Consider the following 18,081-nt stretch of genomic DNA (forward strand, 5'->3'; position numbering starts at 1 on the left):
GTTCATGTTTTATAAATGGCTCAGATAGCTTTGGCAATTGGGCGGTATAGAAATCTTTTAATAATAATAGCAAGGAATAGAATCCAGGACAAAATAGAGGGACAGAAATGAAATGGTTTTCCTGTTTTATTATTTTACAGGTTAATTATTTTACATGTTAATTATCGTTAATAACGATATTATTGACTTTAAAAGGGAGAAATAATGAGGAGTAGCAATGGCAGGCTGTGACAGGCTTTGGTTTGGAATGGCAGCCCCTGGGAATGGAATGAGAAAAAACTCAGACTGGGAAGGTGGGTCTCTGTTGTCTTCTCCTGCATTTGCTACCCAGGTTTGCATCAGCTGCCTGTATTTTTCTGTAGCACACCATTTACAATGAATCTCCAGCTTTAAAAGAACAACTTTATTTTTATATAATTTTTTCAGTACAATGAATGCGGACTAAACACACCCTCAACAAGTTAACGAAAACAATGAGACACAATCCAGTTCAGTTAGGGTGCATGGAGTCCAGAACTGCAAAACCTTCAAGCTGAGATTATTTTCTCTTAGTAGGTTAGCAAAATGTTATGACCTGCAGGGGCTTGGGCCTGCGGTGTATGATCAACATACCACAAACATGGGTTTGTATAAAATGTTTCAGGTTTTGCACGACCTTTAACACCTTTCATACGATGGGTAAGCTTGTCGGCCAATAAACGATCTCAAGGCCTCTGAATCCAAGCCTTGAGAGAAAACTCCACCAACTTTTCCACTGGCGGCTGCTGCCGCGATACAGGGTAAAATGAAGTCTTCATGCAGGGTAGACTAAGTCCTTCGGGAAGGTCCCCGGGATGGCCGCCGCTGGGGTCTTGCTGCTTTGTTTGGCCGCGCTGTTAACCTTGTGGCAGACTGCCTCAAAATGCCGCTCTCGGGACGCGACCGCCGCGTGGACGAGGGGGCCTCTGCGGCGACGCCGCCCCCACGCCGGCTCGGAGCGCCGTGGAAGACCTGGCCTCGAGGGGGCTGGGCCCCGCGAAGGGAGCGCCTCGGGAGCCCGTGCCGTGCCGCCTTCGTCGGGCCAGAAGCTAAGCGTCCCGGAGGAACGTGTCTGCGGCCCGCGGAACAGCCCAGTCGGCAATGCGCGCAGGACTCCGCGCCCTTTGAGGCCGGACGCGGAACGCCAGCGCCGTCCAAAAGGCGCCCGCGGGCGAGCCGCCCCTGGCGACGCGCGGGCGCGGCGGCCGTCATTTTCCGGCGCCGCCTTCGCACGGCCGCAGCTGCGCGCTGTTTCTTGCGAGAAGCGGCCCGGCCCTTCTCCCCGCGGGGCTCCGGGGCCGCGCCACGCGATCGCCGGGAGGCGCGGCGGGCCCCGGCCTTCCACGCCGGGCGGGGCGCGCGGGGGGCCGCCCCGGCCTGCCCCTTCTCCGGGCGGGGCGCGGCTGGCCGCCCGCGCTGTCCCCGCCGCAGCCGCAGGGCGGCGGAGGCGGCGCTGCCGCGGAGGCTCCTCCTCCGGCGCCGCTGCTCCCGCCCGCTCCGGAGGGCCTCGGCACGTAAGGGGGCCGCGGAGCGGGGTGGGCCTGCGGGCCCCGGGCCTCGGCTTCCTCGTCCCGGCCTCGCGTGTGGACGCGGCGGCGGCGGCGGGGGGGCCTCCGTCCCGCCCCCGCCCGCCCGTGCTGCCGGGGGGGCGGCTGGCGAGCGGCCCCGCGCGCGGGCCTTCCCCGCGCCGCGCGGCGTGTCCCGCCGGGGCCCAGGGCCGTGCGGGGAGGGGCGGCCCGAGCCCATCATCCCGGCAAGGCAGCCGCGGCGGCAGACTCCCCTGGATCGGGATCGCCGCCGGCAGCCTGGCCCTGCCCCGGGGGAGGGGAGGGCCCCGGGGCTTGCACTACAGGCCCCATCAGCCCCAGCTAGCGCGGCCAGGGCGTGGGGCGTGCAGCCCCAGGCCCGGGGCGCCCAGGCGGCCCCTCAGGAGCCTCTGGGCCGGCTGGCTTTCCCAGGGTCGCGTCCAGCCAGCCGCGCCCAGCGGCTCCGCGGCCTGCCCTGAGCCCGCGGCCCTCGCCGCCCCGGCGGCGCTGAGCCCCCGAGCGACCTGCGCCGCTGCCCCCAGGGCTCCGTCGCGGGGCTGCGCCGGGCGCCCGGGGGCTTCCGGCTTTTCTGAAGCCGGCGGGCCTGGCCGGGAGACCCTGCTGTGCAGCGGTGCGATCGGCCAGCCCAGCCGCCTTGGCGCCGCACAGAAGCTTGCGAGGAGGCTCGTGCCTGTTTTAAACGGTTGACTTTCTTTTTCCCCCTTGAAAACATAGCTGAAATTTCTCCTCTTGCTGGTGTTTAGATAATGGGAAAATAAATTCAAGTATATTGCAGGGCTCCCTGTCACAGGTTTCGTGAAAATCTGCGATGAACCCACAAAGTTCCCATTATAAATGGGAAGTCACGTCAGGGCACTTAGTGCAGTAGTCTAGTGGAGTCTCCTGCCCAAAAGGGGGGGGGGGGCATTGCTGTACTGAGCGGCCTCTGTGTGTGTCTGGGGGGAGCGTTTTAAACATATGGTGTGTGGGGGGGTTGTCACCCGAAATTCTCCAAATGGCAATATAATCCGTACCGTAGTAAATCGTAGTTAGTTATTTTTGTGTGTGATCTGCTCTATGTATTTTGATATCTGGGAGGGGCTGTAGGTCAGTGGTAGAGGCCCTGCTTTGCACGCAGGAGGTCCCCAGTTCAATCCCCAGCAGCATCTCCAGGTAGGGCTAGGGAAGGATCCTGTCTGAAACCCCAGAGAGCCCTTGATGCTGCTGGTCAGTGCAGACACTCCTGGGCTGGATGGATGGGGGCAGGGGGGCAACTCTGGCTCTGTATAAGGCAGCCTCCCATGTTCCTATTGTACACTTCTTGAACCAGTGGAAAAATAATTAAAGGTAATACAAATAGGGATAATATGGAAGCTGATTAAGTTGTTAATGAGCACAGCATGATGGGTGCTTTGACATATGAGTTCCATACTTTTTGGCAGACAGGTTTTCAAGGGTTTTTTTATCCTAGAGTTGGTCTACAGTACAGCAGCATGTTCTGGGCATATGCCACAAGAGGCTTGTTTGACAACCGTAAAGGCAGTAGAAAGCCAGCGGCCTTTGGGTTGGGCCTTGCTCTCAGGCTGGACATTGGGGCCTGGCCAAGTTAACAGTTACGGCTTCCTTGCCTGACGAAAATGGACGAGGGGACTCCTGATGTTTTCCCTGGAAGGGTCAGCTTCTGTTGCAGGGAAACAGTATTTCCCGAGCACTCAAAAATTAAAGTCTTCTTGTGGTGAAAGCGACGTTTCCTCCCCCAGCCTTTGCTGTGGCGTGTTCCTTCGGGGCTCTGGTTCTGCATTGGCCTCTTCTTGGCCAGCGCCCCATGACAACCTCACCTCACCGCAAAGGGTATCTCTGATCTGTTCACTTCTCCCCCTTGGAGACCGAGGTAGATGAAAGAGCCAAAATCAGATACGCACATGGCAGGAAGCCCCAAGTTCATCACTCTGCCAGGAAAGAAGTGCTCACTCAGAGGTTCTTTGAAAATGTGCTGTGAACTTGACCTTCCCAGGGCCCTGGGGTTGCCCAGCACCTTGCAGATGGGGGCGAGCACAGCTGCTTTCGCGGGTGTCCTGAGCTTGTCTCCCACTCACTGCTTGCCTTGCCTCTGGCGCGGGGCTCCAGTCTTGCGCTGCCCCTCTGTTTCCCTCTTATGGCCTGGGGGTGCGTTCTTCTGCCTGAACAAGCTACCGCCGGGTATGAATAACACAGAAGAGGCGGGCGTTGTCTCAGGACAGTTGCGCTGGCGCTTGTCGGCCCTTCAGGGAGGGGGTTTTAGCACTTCTTCAGAGGAAAGACACCACCGGCGCTCGAGCCCCCTCTCAAATGTGCTGGTTTGAATAGAATAGACTGTGTGCGTGGGTGAACTGTGGCCGGTCTAACATGCTCTCTGCTTTTGTGCTATAGCACGGGAGACCTAACCAGCATTTCATACCAAAACAAACGAAGCCCCAGCCCACGGAATGGCCTCCAAGAGAGCCCTGGTGATTTTGGCCAAAGGAGCCGAGGAGATGGAAACGGTCATCCCCACCGATGTCATGAGGAGGGCAGGAGTGAGTATGCAGAACGCAAGCGCTGGCTTCCCAGACCCCCCCCCCCCCTTTCTCTACCTTGCACGAAGTCAGTGACTTGCTGTTTTGTTACTTATACAGCACCTTCTGTATTCCTGGGGCTTTGCAGCGTGCCAGGGGGCGTGGCCATGCCTCAAGGAGCACACAGTCTAATACTAGGTTGCCTTTGCTGATTCCTGGGGAGTTCATGTACTGCAGAGCGGTGGAACTTGTAATGGGATCACCTTGAAGTGGTTGGAAAAGCCGCCCCCGCCACGGCGCGATGCCGAGAGGCTGCCCTCTGTCTTTTCGGGTCAGGACCTCCGAAGTGGAGTGTTTGGGTGTGGTGCAGTCAACACAAGCAACCCAGCAAAACACCTGTGGGGGCCGTGGCTTTGCATGGCTGCACACTCCTCTCCACCCCCATGCCTCCATGTGCTAGCACGTGAAGGGGATGGTTAGACTAGAACTCTTTATTTTATTTTAGCCCGACTTTCTGCCAAAAATGGTGCTCAAGGCAGCTAACAATAATAAAATACAGATTAAACACAAAATCTGAATTAAAACATTGAAACAAATATATTAAAACACAACAATAAAAGGCATCAGCCCCCCCCCGCCCCCCCAGTAACAGACCAGCTTATATGCCAAAGGCCTTGCCTGAATAGAAACATCTTTGCCTGCTAGCAGAAGGACAACAAAAAGGAAGCCAACGTAGCCTCCCTCAGCAGGGAGTTCCAGAGCCTGGGAGTGACCACTGAGAAGGCCCTGTCTCGTCTCCCCACCAAATGTACATCTGGTGGCAGCTGGGCTGAGAGGGGGGCCTCGCCCAAAGATCATCCAACGAGCAGAGGCTTGGATGGGCAAAAAACAAGGGGCGTTTTTATATGGAAATATGGGGGCAGCCTGCAGCAGCTTTTCTGAATCCCCAGGGGGCTTGCAATCTAAGGACATGCTTGGGGATAAAATGAATAAATCAAATAAAATCATTGAAGCATAGTCTTTTAAAACATGTTAAGGAAATATCCAAGGCAGGTGAGGTTGAACAGTCAAATTTATTAAAGCACATCACGGCTGTGGGAGAGACGGATGGAACTGTGTCTCTCCCCCAAAAAGACAATAGGATGCATTTATACAGACTGAAAGTTGGAGAACAAAGAAAAACACACTACGCGTGCTCAGAAACCAGTTAGTACTCAGCCCAGGCTTATCAGCACAGCGGCTTTATCTTTAGGGATGAGTTACTTTGCTGGATAGCAATTCCTGCTTATGAGCAAGTTACAATTACCTTCTCATGGCGCCACACACACACACACACACACTCAAGTCAGTCCCGTCAGGCACCTTGCCAGAACCAAACTACTTACGAGGCCTGGGCAGGCCTGCTTTCACAAACGTAACCGCCCAGCGCAAGGTGCTTTTCCCAGGCAAGCACTGGCTCAGTGCCTGCTTGTCAGAGATGTGGCACTGGGGTGCCTGGGCTTGGTGGGCGGGGAGTGGAGCTGCGCTGTGGCGGCGGCGCTGGGGGTGGTCTCTGTTTTGCCATGTGATCTTTGTCTTCTCGCGCCAGTTGTGCAGACTGGCCCGGCTGCTTGATTCCGTGTATTCCCTTCAGTGACAACTGCCTGCCCCTACCAAAGCAGCACTCTTTTTCTCATCAGATCTCTGTGACGGTCGCAGGCCTAACTGGGAAAGATCCCGTGCAGTGTAGCCGTGACATCGTTATTTGTCCTGATAAGAGTTTGGAAGATGCCCAGGAGGAGGTTGGTCCCACTGACAAGCCAGGTTGCTGACAGATTTGCTGGGGGGGCTGCCTTGCTTACCATCATTCATACCATGCCAGGGTTTCTGCCACTTTTGAGGTTTGTCTTGCCTTTGTGCGGGGAGGTCTGTGGCACAACACCTAACCAGTGAATGTTGACCTGTCAGTTACCTGAAGCCAGAGGACAGCTGCAGGCAAGGTTTTTGGGTTTCCTCTGCAGACCTTCTGTTCTGCTCCTAGCTCTCTTCAGTGAAATAACTTGCCTCCTTGTCTGTCTCTCTCTGTGTGCTCTGAAGTCCAGCAACCCTTTCTTCCTATTTTTAGGGGCCTTATGATGTGGTGGTCTTGCCAGGAGGGAATCTGGGAGCTCAGAACTTGTCAGAGGTAATAACGTGGGTAGAAGTGAAAATGCTGGAATCCTTCTCCTCAGTGAACCAGCATTCTTTGCTTCTGAATGTGAACAAAATGGAGCACAGGATTTCCAAAGTCTTGTGAACTTGTAGACAATGTTACTGGCTAAGGGGAATTTGCAATCCCAAGATGTGATGGCTGCCATCTAAGCCTTAACAGCAGAGGAGAGAGAAGGGCAAGAGCCATGAGGGCTCCCTGGAGCCTCTGTGCCCAAAGATGCTAGTGATACCTGTGAATCCCCGGTGCTGGGGAATGGTAAGAGGGGAGGAAGAAACATCTTCATGCGCTGCCTGTGAACTTCTCAGAAGGGTCTGCCTGGCTGTTGGCGGCGCCAGCCTGGCTAGATGGACCTGGCCTGACCCTACAAGGCATTTCTTGCGTTCTTTCCCCCTGCCGAGCCTGGCAAGTTGTAGGTGGCGTTCCAAGGCGTCCTCCCTGCAGCAGTCGTGTACCAGCATCCTGGGTACCGCCTGGTGCTTGTGATGCCACAAGTCCCACCGCCCCCAATTGGCACCGTTTTGCATTCTCCAGTCATCTTGCTTTGATTTGACTCCTCGTGCCGCCCGCCCCCATTCTAGAGGCGGTAGACTCCACCTCTTGAGGGCTGGGGCACGCCCTACTTCATCCTTGTTGACTGATTTCACCTGAGGTACTTACAGACCAACTCTAGAGGCTATGCAGGCCTCTCAGGGCCACTCACGCACAGAAATCATCACGACACAAAAAAGGCAAAACCTGTATCTTCCCTGACAACATTTGCTCCCCTCTCCCCCTCCTGCCACCATTTCCCTTCCCTGCCATGTGGTTGGGGATAATCCTGCGCCAGCAGTGCTAGATTGGGCCAGCCATACTTGGGTGCTTTAGAAACATTTGGGGTTTGTGCCTGAAAAGGGCTCGGTGATGTGGTTGGGTGGGTGCAGGGTGTGGAATTGCTTAGTCCTGTAACACATTTCTTCATATGACATCTTCCCGTATCCCTTTCCCCCCGCTTTTTTTAATTAAAGGGCCAGTTGTGCTGTGAAATAGCCATATTGTATGCATAAGTGGAATGGGGTCCTTTTTTGATCAAATAACGTTTCTTGCAGTCTCCGCTGGTGAAGGATGTCTTGAAGGAGCAGGACAGCAGGAAGGGGCTGATTGCTGCCATCTGTGCAGGTGTGCTCTTGAGATCCTCCCAAGACTTGCGGGAAACCAGCTTGGCAGGAGCCCGTCCTGGCCGTGTGCTGCATGGCTTTCCTTTCTGTGGTTTGGCTTGCTTGTGCCAGTAGTGTTTTGACAGCAAGCATGACTAATATTGGCACACTGCAATCTTAATGGTTTTAATGATAATTCTGAGAACTAAACAACTGTCTCAAATCTCTCCCCTTTGTGGAGAGAAACTCAAAGATAGGGTCCCCTTATCTGATTCAAGGCCTTGTTTTGAATGTGCCGAAGGGTTCCATTCGTGATGCCCTGTTAGGCTTGATTTTGTTCCATTTCTAAAGCTAAACAGGTCTCCGCCTACCCAGTTCCTGGAAGGGAGGCTTGCTTGTGGGCCCTGCAGCAACGTCTTGGAGATGGGCAAAGGGACGAAGGTCATGTGAGACAAGCTCCTGAGGTCAACAGTGAGGCCTTCTGGGGAAACCCTGCTTCACTTCTGCACGGCATTTGCCATGCTGCTGGAGCTATGTCATTATTAAGCCAAAGGAGTCGTAAAGCCTCAGAAGTTTTTTTTTTTTACATTGCTTGCTCTGAAGCAGAAACGTCCCCATGCTTAGCCTGGAATCCCAGTTCCCTCTTCCAGTCACTTGCCAGCTGTGATTCTCTTGCCTGTTCTGCCTGGTGTTGCTGGTGGGGCTGCTGTGCTCTCTAGCCAGCCATCTGTGGAAGCCTGGCCTGCTGTTGCCTCTTGGCCTTTGGCAGCTGCAGAGTGGAGTTACAAATCCTCCGTGGCACATCTTGCCAGCAGCACTGTCTGCAGCAGCTCTGGCGGACAGCTGTGCTGTGGAGGGTGATCGCGCAGGCAGCGATTGGATCTGTTCTGTCCACCTTCCAAAATGCAGTTGACACTGGGGGCCTGGCCAGCTGACAGGAAGAGGAGTTGTGTCCCCTGCCACTCCCCAATTCCTCCCAGATGGTTATTCTATGTGCTGTGCCTCCCAAACGGAAATTGCTTTCCCCTTGTCAGTGTCAGTGAAAAAACATCACGCTCCCTCTGCTTTGCAGCAACCCTCTGCAACACTTGAACCCTGTTAAGTGCTTATTTGCACTTTCAGAGAGCCACCTAGTCTATTCTAATTGAACAGCCACCCTTGTGGTATTGCTCTGGGAAAACCTATTATAGTTGCAGCCTGAGAGATGGAAGGGTGGTTGGAGGAAGTACCTGGAGCTCCAGCACATCACAGCAAGTTCCAAAAGCCCCCCCACACACACACACACCCAACTTCCTCTGTGAGAGCTGGCCAATAGGAGGGAAGATTACTGGAAGTGTCCATGCCCACGTGGCAGGGGGATCTGGGGCATCCCCTGCACCCTTCTTGTGTCAGGCTGTATTTGGGTGTGGGGGCAGATGGAGCTGAGATCCAACTTTCTGGCTGGGTGGTGCTCCCTGGCGCTTCTCAAAGGGACCCCGGTGCTGTGAGACAGGGAGAAATCCTGCTGAGCTCTTGTGAAGCCACAGGGGGAAGGGTGTGTGTGTGTGAAAGGAGCTGGGATTGTCTACAGAAACTCAGAGCCAAGGACACCAAGAGGCCCCTGTCCTCCTTCCCCAAACCTCCTCTGGGCTAGGCTAGAATCATGGAATAGTAGGATTGGAAGGGGCCTACAAGGCCGTCGAGTCCAACCCCCTGCTCAATGCAGGAATCCAAGTCAGAGCATCCCCGACAGATGGCTGTCCAGCCTCGTCTTGAATGCCTCCAGTGTGGGAGAGCCCACCGCCTCCCTAGGGAATGGGTTCCATTGTTGTATTGCTCTGACAGTCAGGAAGCTTTTCCTGATGTTCAGCCGGAATCTGGCTTCCTGTAACTTGAGCCCATTCTTCCATGTCCTGCAGTCTGGGATGATAGAGAAGAGATCCTGGCCTTCCTCTCTGTGACAACCTTTCAAGGACTTGAAGAGCGCTATCCTATCTCCCCCCAGTCTTCTAGTCTCAAGGCTAAACGTGCCCGGTTCTTTCAGTCTCTCTTCATAGGGCTTTGTTTCCAGGCCCCTGATCATCTTTGTTGCCCTCCTCTGAACCCTCTCCAGTTTGTCTGCATCCTTCTTCAAGTGTGGTGCCCAGAACTGGACACAGTACTCCAGATGAGGCCTAACCAGTGCTGAGGAGAGGGGAACTAGTACTTCCCGGGATTTGGAAACTATGCTTCTATGAATGCAGCCCAAAAGAGCATTGGCCTTTTTTGTAACCACATCACATTGTTGGCTCATATTTAGCTTGTGATCAACAACAATTCCAAGATCCTTCTCACCTGTAGTGTTGTTGAGCCACATCTCCCCCATCTTGTAACTGTGCATTTGGTTTCTTTGTCCTAGGGGCAGAACTTGGCATTTGTCCCTATTAAATGTCATTCTGTTGTTTTCTGCCTAGCTCTCCAGTCTATCCAGATCTCTTTGAATTTTGTTTCTGTCTTCCAAAGTATTAGCTATCCCGCCCAATTTTGTGTCATTTGCAAATGTGATCAGCATTTCCTGCACCTCCTCCTCCAAGTCATTCATAAAAATGTGGAAGAGCACTGGGCCCAGGACTGAGCCCTGCGGTACCCCACTTGTTCCCTCTCCCCAGTTTGAGAAGGTCCCATTGAGAAGCACGCTTTGAGTCCGATTCTGTAGCCAACTGTGGATCCACCGGATCGTTGTTTCATCTAGCCCACTTTGAGCTAGTTTGCTCATCAGGATATCATGGGGCACTTTGTCGAAAGCTTTGCTGAAGTCGAGGTATATTATGCCCACAGCAGTCCACAAGGGAAGTTACTTGATCAAAAAATGAGATCAGATTCGTCTGGCAGGACTCGTTCTTGACAAATCCATGTTGGCTTCGGGTCATCACGGCATTGTTTTCAAGCTGCTTCCAGATGGATTGGTTTATCATCTGCTCCAGAATTTTCTCAGGGATTGGTGTCAGACTGACTGGTCTGTAGTTCCCAGGTTCCTCCTTTTTACCCTTTTTGAAGATAGGGACCACATTAGCCCTCCTCCAGTCATCTGGCACTTCACCCGTCCTCCGTGATTGCTCAAAGAGAATAGACAGCGGTTCTGAGAGTTCTTCTGCCAGTTCCTTTATGACTCTAGGGTGCAGTTCATCTGGCCCTGGAGATTTGAACTCATTCAAAGTCATTAGGTGTTCCTTGACCATAAGCATATCGACCTCAAGCTGCAGTCCTGCCCCTTCAGCCTGTACTTCGCCAGGGGGCTCATCTCACTTCTCCCTCTTTTGGGAGAAGACTGAGCCAAAGTAGGAATTGAGCACCTCTGCTTTTTCTTTGTTCTCTGTTATCATTTTGCCATCCTTATTATATGAACCACCATTTCTTTCCTCTGTCTTTTACTGTGGACGTAGCTGAAGAAAGCCTTTTTGTTGCTTTTAGCCTCCCTCGCTAACCTCAGCTCGTTCTCAGCTTTAGCCTTCCTGACACCATCCCCGCAATTCTGTGCTACCTGCCTGTAGTCTTCCTTTGTCGCTTGGCCTTCCTTCTTTCCACTTCCTATATGTGTGCTTTTTTGTTTTCAGGTCATCTCTAAGCTTTTTGTGAAGCTACATTGGCTTTTTCTGTTGACTTCCCCCATTTCTTTTTGTTGGAATGGTTTGTAATTGTGCCTTGAGAATTTCCTTTTTTAAAAGCTCCCACCCATCTTGGACTCCTTTTCTCATTAGAGTCACTTGCCATGGGACCTTCCTGATTATTGTTCTGAGTTTATGAAAATCAGCTTTCCTAAAATCCAGGGTACGCGTTTGACTACACTCAGCTTTTGCTTCCCTTAGAACCAAGAACTCAAGTGCAACATGTCCAACTGAGAGCCAGTGTAGTGTAGTGGTGAGAGTGACGGACTGGGAGCCGGGAGATCCGGGTTCTAGTCCCCACTTGGCCATGGAAGCTCACTGGGTGACTTTGGGCCAGTCACAGACTCTCAGCCCAACCTACCTCACAGGGTTGTTGTTGTGAGGATACAACGGTGAGGAGGAGGATAATGTAAGCCGCCTTGAGTTCCTTGCGAGAGGGAGAAAGGCAGGGTATAAATGCAATAAATAAATAAATAAATAAACATGGTCGCTTTCCCCCAGAGTTCCTGTATCTGCTACTTTAGCCACTAAGTCATCTCGGTTAGGATCAAGTCAAGGATAGCCGATCCTCTAGTTCCTTCCTCTACTTTCTGTAGGAGGAAGTGATCCGCCACACAAGTCAGGAATTTCCTGGAGGGGCCATGTTTTGCAGAATTTATCTCCCAGCGAATATCGATCGGGGAAATTGAAGGCTCCCATTACTACTACATCACGCTTCCTTGAAACGTTGGCTATTTGCTTTTCAAAAGTTTCATCCTTGTCTTCTCCTTGATTGGGTGGCCAGTTGTAGACTCCAACCATCAGGTTCCTTTTATTCTTTGCTCCATTTATTTTGATCCAGAGGCTCTCGACAGGGCTACCGAGCTCATCCTCCTGTATTTCTGTGTAGATGTATTTATTTTTCACATACAGTGCAACCCCACCTCCCTTTCTGTTCCTCCTGTTCTTTTTGAACAAGTTGGGCTAATGCCCAAATGCCTCTATTCTTTGTTTGATACGTTTCCTAGAGATGCTTCATAGCTCTGCTCCTGAATTCAGCTTTATTTACACCATTCTGGAGGAGTGGTGCAGCAGAACAGATGACTGCCATGCAGGGGTTGCCCTTGGCGGCTGATGTGGAACATCCAGATGGCCCCCAATGGCTCCTCTCCATAGAGAGCCATGGGGCAGTGGGAGGTTCTCCTGAGCAAGCCGCACTGGCATCTTGCTTCACAGTGTCCACAGAAACTGTGTGTGGGTGGGGGTGAACCATAGTCACAGTTTCCCTCCCTGGTTTCTCTGACTGTGTTTCTGCCCTGCGACTTCTGTTTCCAGTTGGACTGTTGATACAGACTCCTGTGCAGAGACTGCTAGTTGAAATCCCATTCAGAAGGCCCAGGGGGCCTTATTAGTCATAGGCCAGGTTGGAAAGTCCTTTTTTCCTGTAGCAGCTTTTGAGCTGAGCAGTAAGAAGTCCTCCCTTTATGGGGTTGAAGCCATGAAGTTAAACTTTTAAGTAAACATGCATTCCTGTGCTGGGTTCTGTGCTAGCTCTACATGCCCCAGAGGTGTGATCAAATGTTCTGCTGTTTTCTTTCCCCCACTCTGTGGTTTAGCCAGTACTGATTTGTTACAGACTAGTTAAAAGCCTAAATATGCACAGAGCTTCCAGCTTAAATATGCTTTTTTAGTCCCCACCCCTTTTGCCTTTGGCTCCACCCACCGTTGGAATGTGACCCCCAAGAGCTTCTCCAAAATTACATTTGACCCTGAAAGGGGTTCCCCACCCTTGCTCTAGGGCTTTGTGCAAACCTACCATTAAAAACATAGTTGCTGTAGGTTTTTCTTCCTCAGACTGAGCCTGGCTTCCTCCCACCCTCACTATGTAAAAGATAGGTGAACATACCTGCAATTCCAGTGCCGATTCCATTGGCTACCTTGATCCCCTTTCCCCTTCCCATGTTCAAGGCTGCCTTTTCCTGCATGTATGTGTATTCATTTAAATGTTCATTTGTCAACTTTTTTAAAGAACAAAAAAACTGCACCACTGCTCCCGGAATGTGGGTGGGTCTGTGATGACACAGGCATGAGCCAGTTGGCATTGTGCACAACTTGATTCTGGTGCAGGGTAGAGCCCTCTCGAGGCATAGTTGGCCCTTCCTCTATGTGGAAGGAACATCGCACACTATGTGCGATGGCTGTCAAATGTGCCTGAGAGACTGCCTTTTTGCTCTGTTGATCCCTAGGTCCCACTGCTTTGCTGGCACACGGAATAGGATTTGGAAGCAAAGTGACAACACATCCCTTGGCCAAAGACAAGATGATGAGTGGAGGTAGGTACAGAGAAGAGTGGTTGCTGGATGGGAGTGGGAGAGATACCTCTTCAGGGAAAACCACATTTTGAGGAGTACAGTTCAATTCAGGATGGTATGTTGCATGTTCCCATAAAAGAATGTCAAGAAACTCATGTGTGGCTTGTATTATAAAAGCCTTGGATTTTGAAGCAAAATAGAAGTACTAAACTTTCTAATTGCGTAGCACAATAAGACTGAATGAAAAGTGTAAACGGATGCATGTTGGGGCAAAAAATCCCAACTTCACACACATGCTGATGGGATCTGACCTAGAGGTGACTGACCAAGAAAGAGATCTTGGGGTTGTGGTGGACAGCTCAATGAAAATAACTCAGTGTGCAGCTACTGTGATTTCGTGTTAGGCACAATTAGGAAAGAAACTGAAAACAAAACTGTGAAGATCATCCTTACACAAATCTGTGGTGTGACCACACTTGGAATACTGCACCATTCTGGTCACTGCACCTAGAAAGGAGATTGTAGAGCTGGAAAAGGTGCAGAAAAGGGCAACTCAGATGATCAAGGGGCTGGAGCAACTCCCCCATGAGGAAAGGTTACAACATCTGTTTAGCTTAGAAAAACTGTGAATAAGGAGAGACATGAGAGAGAGGTACAGAATTATGCATGGTCTGGACAAAATGGACAATACTAGAACCCAGTTGGATCATCCCATAAAGCTGAATGGTAGGAGATTCAGGGCAGACAAAAGGACAGCACATAGTTAAACTGTGGAATTTGCTACCACAAGATGTAGCGGTAGCCACCGGTTTGGATGGCTTTAAAAGGGGATGTGACAAATTCTTGGTGGAGAAGGCTTTCGATAGCTGCTAGACAGGATGGTTGCTATCCGTTACCTCCGGTATTGGAGGCAGTACGCCCTTGTATACCAGTTACTGGGGGACGTGAATGGGAGTGTGCTGCTGTGCTCATCGCATTCTGGGCTTCCCACAGGCAGCTGGTTGGCTGTTGTGTGAACCAAATGGTGGGTGAAACAGACCCTTGGTCTGATCCAGCAGGGCTCTTCCCGTGTTCCTAAAATGGCAAAAGACACTATTTTTACTGCCTGCTTTTCTGAAATGAAGCCTCGTGCAGGGTCCAGCTTCAGTCATAGTCATTCAGTGGGAAGCTCACTTTACCTCAGGAAGAACCAGAAACTGCCTGAAGGGCCCGATTCCAGCGCACATCCCCCTGTAGCCTGGAAGAAGGCGATGCGGAGCCCTGAAACGCACGTGCTGCCTCTTGTGCTCTGAAACACAGATTGTTCACTTTGTCTGTTGAATACTTCAGTGGGATCCCAAATTGGGCAACTTTAAACTATTGGTTGGTCTGATTAATGGTCACTTACCTGATTCTGTGGGATCTGTACAAGGGCTGGCAGTGGTGGAATCTCTAATCAGTGGGGCTGCTTGCACGGCGCAACACCCCACCGTGGGCCGTTTCATCCACAGTGACGCTGCGGCACGAGCAGGGGATGTACAGCTGCCGTTTTGAATGTGCATCCCCCACTCGGGTCGTCGTGGCATGCAAACCCAGTGAGTGTGGGTTAAATAACCCTTGCATAACCCTAAAACAGACCATGGGTTAGGTGAGGGTTGTTTAACCCTCGCATAACCCACACTTGCCAGGTTTGCACAACATGACAACCCCTGAGTGGGGGTTAGATATGCAATGTGGACGCCTTGGGCTAACCCATCATGTGGGTTAACGCATGATGGGCTGCAGCGTGTCATCTGAGCCCAGCCAGTGTGTGTTCTGCAGTTTACAGTTTAAGAGTGGAGGACTGCAGCTTCTCCCAGGAAGGAGGATGGCTGAGGTTCTAGGTGGGGATGGTGCCATTTTCCTGCATCTTGTATTGACTTGAATGACTGATGCCCGCCCGCCCCATGTCCTGGGTTTTCTTCTTCAGATCACTACAAGTACTCTGAGAATCGTGTGGAAAAGGACGGGCACATCCTCACCAGTCGGGGACCAGGCACCAGCTTTGAGTTTGGCCTTGCAATTGTGGAAAACCTGCTGGGGAAGGAGCTGGCTGACCAGGTGAAAGCGCCCCTTGTCCTGAAAGCCTAGGGAGGTGCTCTGTCGAGAGCACACACCTTGGGGCCGCTGCTTCTTTCCTTGAGAGGAAGAGCAGGAATGAGGATGGCAGTTGCCCTGAAGACCAGAAAAACTGGCATCAGTTTGAGATCAGGAGCTTTGTCCAGACAACCACTTGGCAAATTTAGCTCCCCCACCTCAAAGCAGCCTGGAAGGATCGCAATAAAACACCCTGCTGCTAATGTCCCTTCTGTGCTTCCTGACACTTGTCAGTCTTGAATAAAAGAGGAGCTCTGTTGAACAGAGGTGTCTTACAGCCTGTGTCAATCACTAAAGCAATAAAAGTCCATAAACACAACAGCAAAAATAAACCCACAGAATTGTAAAACACCACGAATATGAGTAAAGATCCAAAAACAGCCAGCAGAGTAAACCAAGAAGCAGCTGGTGCCAAGCTGCAACCCACCGCAACCACCATCGATTCCATCCAAGAAGCCATATAAAGTCTGGGCTGGCCTCCCTGCCGAGGGCATTCCACAGGGTTGGTTCCTGGTGGGTGTCTGCCATGCTGCCGTTGGTGGAGGCACCCAGAGCAGGTCCCTGGGGCTGGGGATGTCCAGAGTGCATGGGCCAGTATGGGAAAGGAGGTCTCAGGTACCCAGGTCACAAGCTGTTTAGGGTTTGAAAGGTTAAAACCAGTGCCTGAAATTGAGTTTTGAACTAAACAGGTAAACAATGCAAATAAAACAAGGTTGGAGTAACACGCGGCTTGTAGGAAAATGTGTCACAACCTCCAGGATGATTTTGTGGCCTGGTTCGTGTATAACACTTACCGATGGTATGCATTGTAGTCATATGGGAACCTGGCTGTGCTAACAAACTATGTTTTTTTTTACTACAAACAACCCAGAAAGAGAGCCAACGGTTTGTCTTTGGGTTGTGAACTCTGGGTTGTTTAACCCATGGATTGTCATTACCTGTGAATCCAGAACCATGGGTTTTCACCAGGCCACAGAGGTGGCAGGTAAGAGAGGTCCAGAAAATGAGCTGCTCTACATGCCAGTACTATGCTGCTGCAAAGGATTTGGGATACAGGGAGAAAGGAAGTGAACGAAGAGGGAAACCAACAACCCAGGCAGGGATTAAGAAAACAAACCGCGGTTTGTATGATAGTCTGCCAGACAAACCATGGGTAACGCAAACTAGGCCTGTGCTAAAATGTTCATCTGCCATTTTTTCCTGTTGGTCCACATGTCAATCCTAGACGAGAACCCGGAATGTTAGGTTACTATAATGTACCTTAGGATCTGTGTAGGTAAATATGGGAGGAGACACTTCAAGCCAATTAGGGCTTTAAAGGTTAAACCCAGAACTTTGAATTGGGCCCAGGAACTGAGTAGCAGCCAGCATAGATGGCAACAAGTGGGTTTAGTGTGATCATATCAGCTGGTGCGCATTAACAGTGTAGCCACCCTGCTTTGGATTAGCTGAAGTTTCCGGACTGTTTTTGAGGGCAGCCCAACACCCAACGCATTGCGATGATCCAGATGGGGGGTTACCAGAGTAACCCTGAGCAACTGTCGCAAGGCTCTGTGCAGGCAAGGACGTCGTGGGTGTATCGGCCTCTGCCCACAGAAGGCACCAAGGCCGCCTGTTCCTCCGCGAACGACGATGGATCCTCGTGTGCCCTCAAATTGCACACCTGGACTTTTGGGGCAGGGATGCCGAACCTCCAGCCCCTGGGCCTCATCGGGCCTGTGGAGCCCCCCCCCCCCCCGCTGCAGAGGCTCAGGCGCCCCCTGTGGGCCGTGCCTGGCGTGGAGGCCCCTTGGGGCTGCGGAAGGAGGCAGGGGAAGGAGCCCCCCTGCTCTCCCCGGTCTTGGACTGCCGATAACCCGGGGGCTGCCGGCCACTGGCGCCCCCGCCCCCGCCCGCAGGCACGGTGGAGGCGGGGAATGAGCCAGCGTGACTGGCCCCGAGCGCGTATTTGCGGGCCTTTCAGGTGAGCGCACGAGCAGAGCCCTGGGGCGGCGGCCTGAGAGCCGGTCGCAGCACGAGGCCAGCTGGAGCCGTGGAAGAGCGGCACGCAGGGATGCGAAGGAGCCGCGCCCCGGCGCCCCTCGGCGCTGGCCCGGGCCCGCGCGGCGCCTGTCGGCGGAGCCGGCCGGTGCCCGAGGACGCGCCGCTGAGGGCGGGCCCTGCGCCTTCACTCCCGCGCAAGGTGCCCAGGCGGGGCACGTCGCCCCTGCCCTGCGGCGCAGCCCGCCCCGACAGGCGCGGCCCCCGCGCCGGCGTCCCCACGCCGGCAGCACCCGGCGGGCCCTGCTCTCCCCCGCCAGGAAGGCGCCAGGCCGGCGAGAGCGCGGCGCTGGAGCGCGGCGGGCCCGCTGCAGCCAGCCGAGGGCCGCGGCGTGCGCGCCGGCAGGCCCAGGGGACGCGGCCCAGGCGCGCGCCCCGCCTCGGCTTGCCGCGCGCTGCGGGGCGTTCTCGCGCGAGCCGCGCGCCCCCGGGCGGGGTGCTGCCGTGCCGGTGAGCGGCAGAGCGCCCAGCTGCGTGCGCCTGGCAGGGCGCGCGAAAGCCGCCCGCCGGAGGGCCCTGCGCCGCCCCCGAGGGCGCGCGGTACGAGCAGGGAACGCGCGATGAGCCTGCAGCGGCCGCCCGCGCACGCTCCTGCCCCTGGGCGTGGTTC

At 53.3% G+C, this 18,081-nt stretch overlaps 1 protein-coding gene across 2 annotated transcripts; it reads left to right on the top strand.

Annotated features, from left to right (window-relative positions):
• The first annotated feature begins 1,445 nt into the window (after window positions 1-1,445).
• On the top strand, window positions 1,446-15,693 carry PARK7 (Parkinsonism associated deglycase). 2 transcript variants are annotated; one of them, XM_084822159.1, is made up of 7 exons: window positions 1,446-1,532; window positions 3,954-4,099; window positions 5,758-5,859; window positions 6,183-6,242; window positions 7,355-7,424; window positions 13,251-13,337; window positions 15,265-15,693. In XM_084822159.1, the coding sequence occupies exons 2-7, from the start codon at window positions 4,010-4,012 to the stop codon at window positions 15,423-15,425; spliced, it is 570 nt and encodes a 189-aa protein (XP_084678285.1). In that variant the 5' UTR covers window positions 1,446-1,532; window positions 3,954-4,009; the 3' UTR covers window positions 15,426-15,693. The 2 variants fall into 2 exon arrangements, with proteins under 2 accessions (XP_084678285.1, XP_084678284.1); XM_084822158.1 differs by having other exon boundaries at window positions 1,446-1,528.
• Window positions 15,694-18,081: the final 2,388 nt, after the last annotated feature.

Source organism: Heloderma suspectum, chromosome 15, assembly GCF_057233095.1.
Source record: "Heloderma suspectum isolate Gila_16-S chromosome 15, 16-S_ref, whole genome shotgun sequence".
Classification (NCBI taxonomy): domain Eukaryota; kingdom Metazoa; phylum Chordata; class Lepidosauria; order Squamata; family Helodermatidae; genus Heloderma; species Heloderma suspectum.

What these genes read in the sequence shown, in the direction of transcription:
- PARK7 (XM_084822159.1), top strand. Translation starts at nt 4,010, where the DNA reads ATGGCCTCCAAGAGAGCCCTGGTGATTTTGGCCAAAGGAGCCGAGGAG. An exon ending in TGGAAGATGCCCAGGAGGAG is followed by an intron (nt 5,860 to 6,182) that starts GTTGGTCCCACT and finishes TCCTATTTTTAG; the next exon opens with GGGCCTTATGATGTGGTGGT. An exon ending in GAGCTCAGAACTTGTCAGAG is followed by an intron (nt 6,243 to 7,354) that starts GTAATAACGTGG and finishes CGTTTCTTGCAG; the next exon opens with TCTCCGCTGGTGAAGGATGT.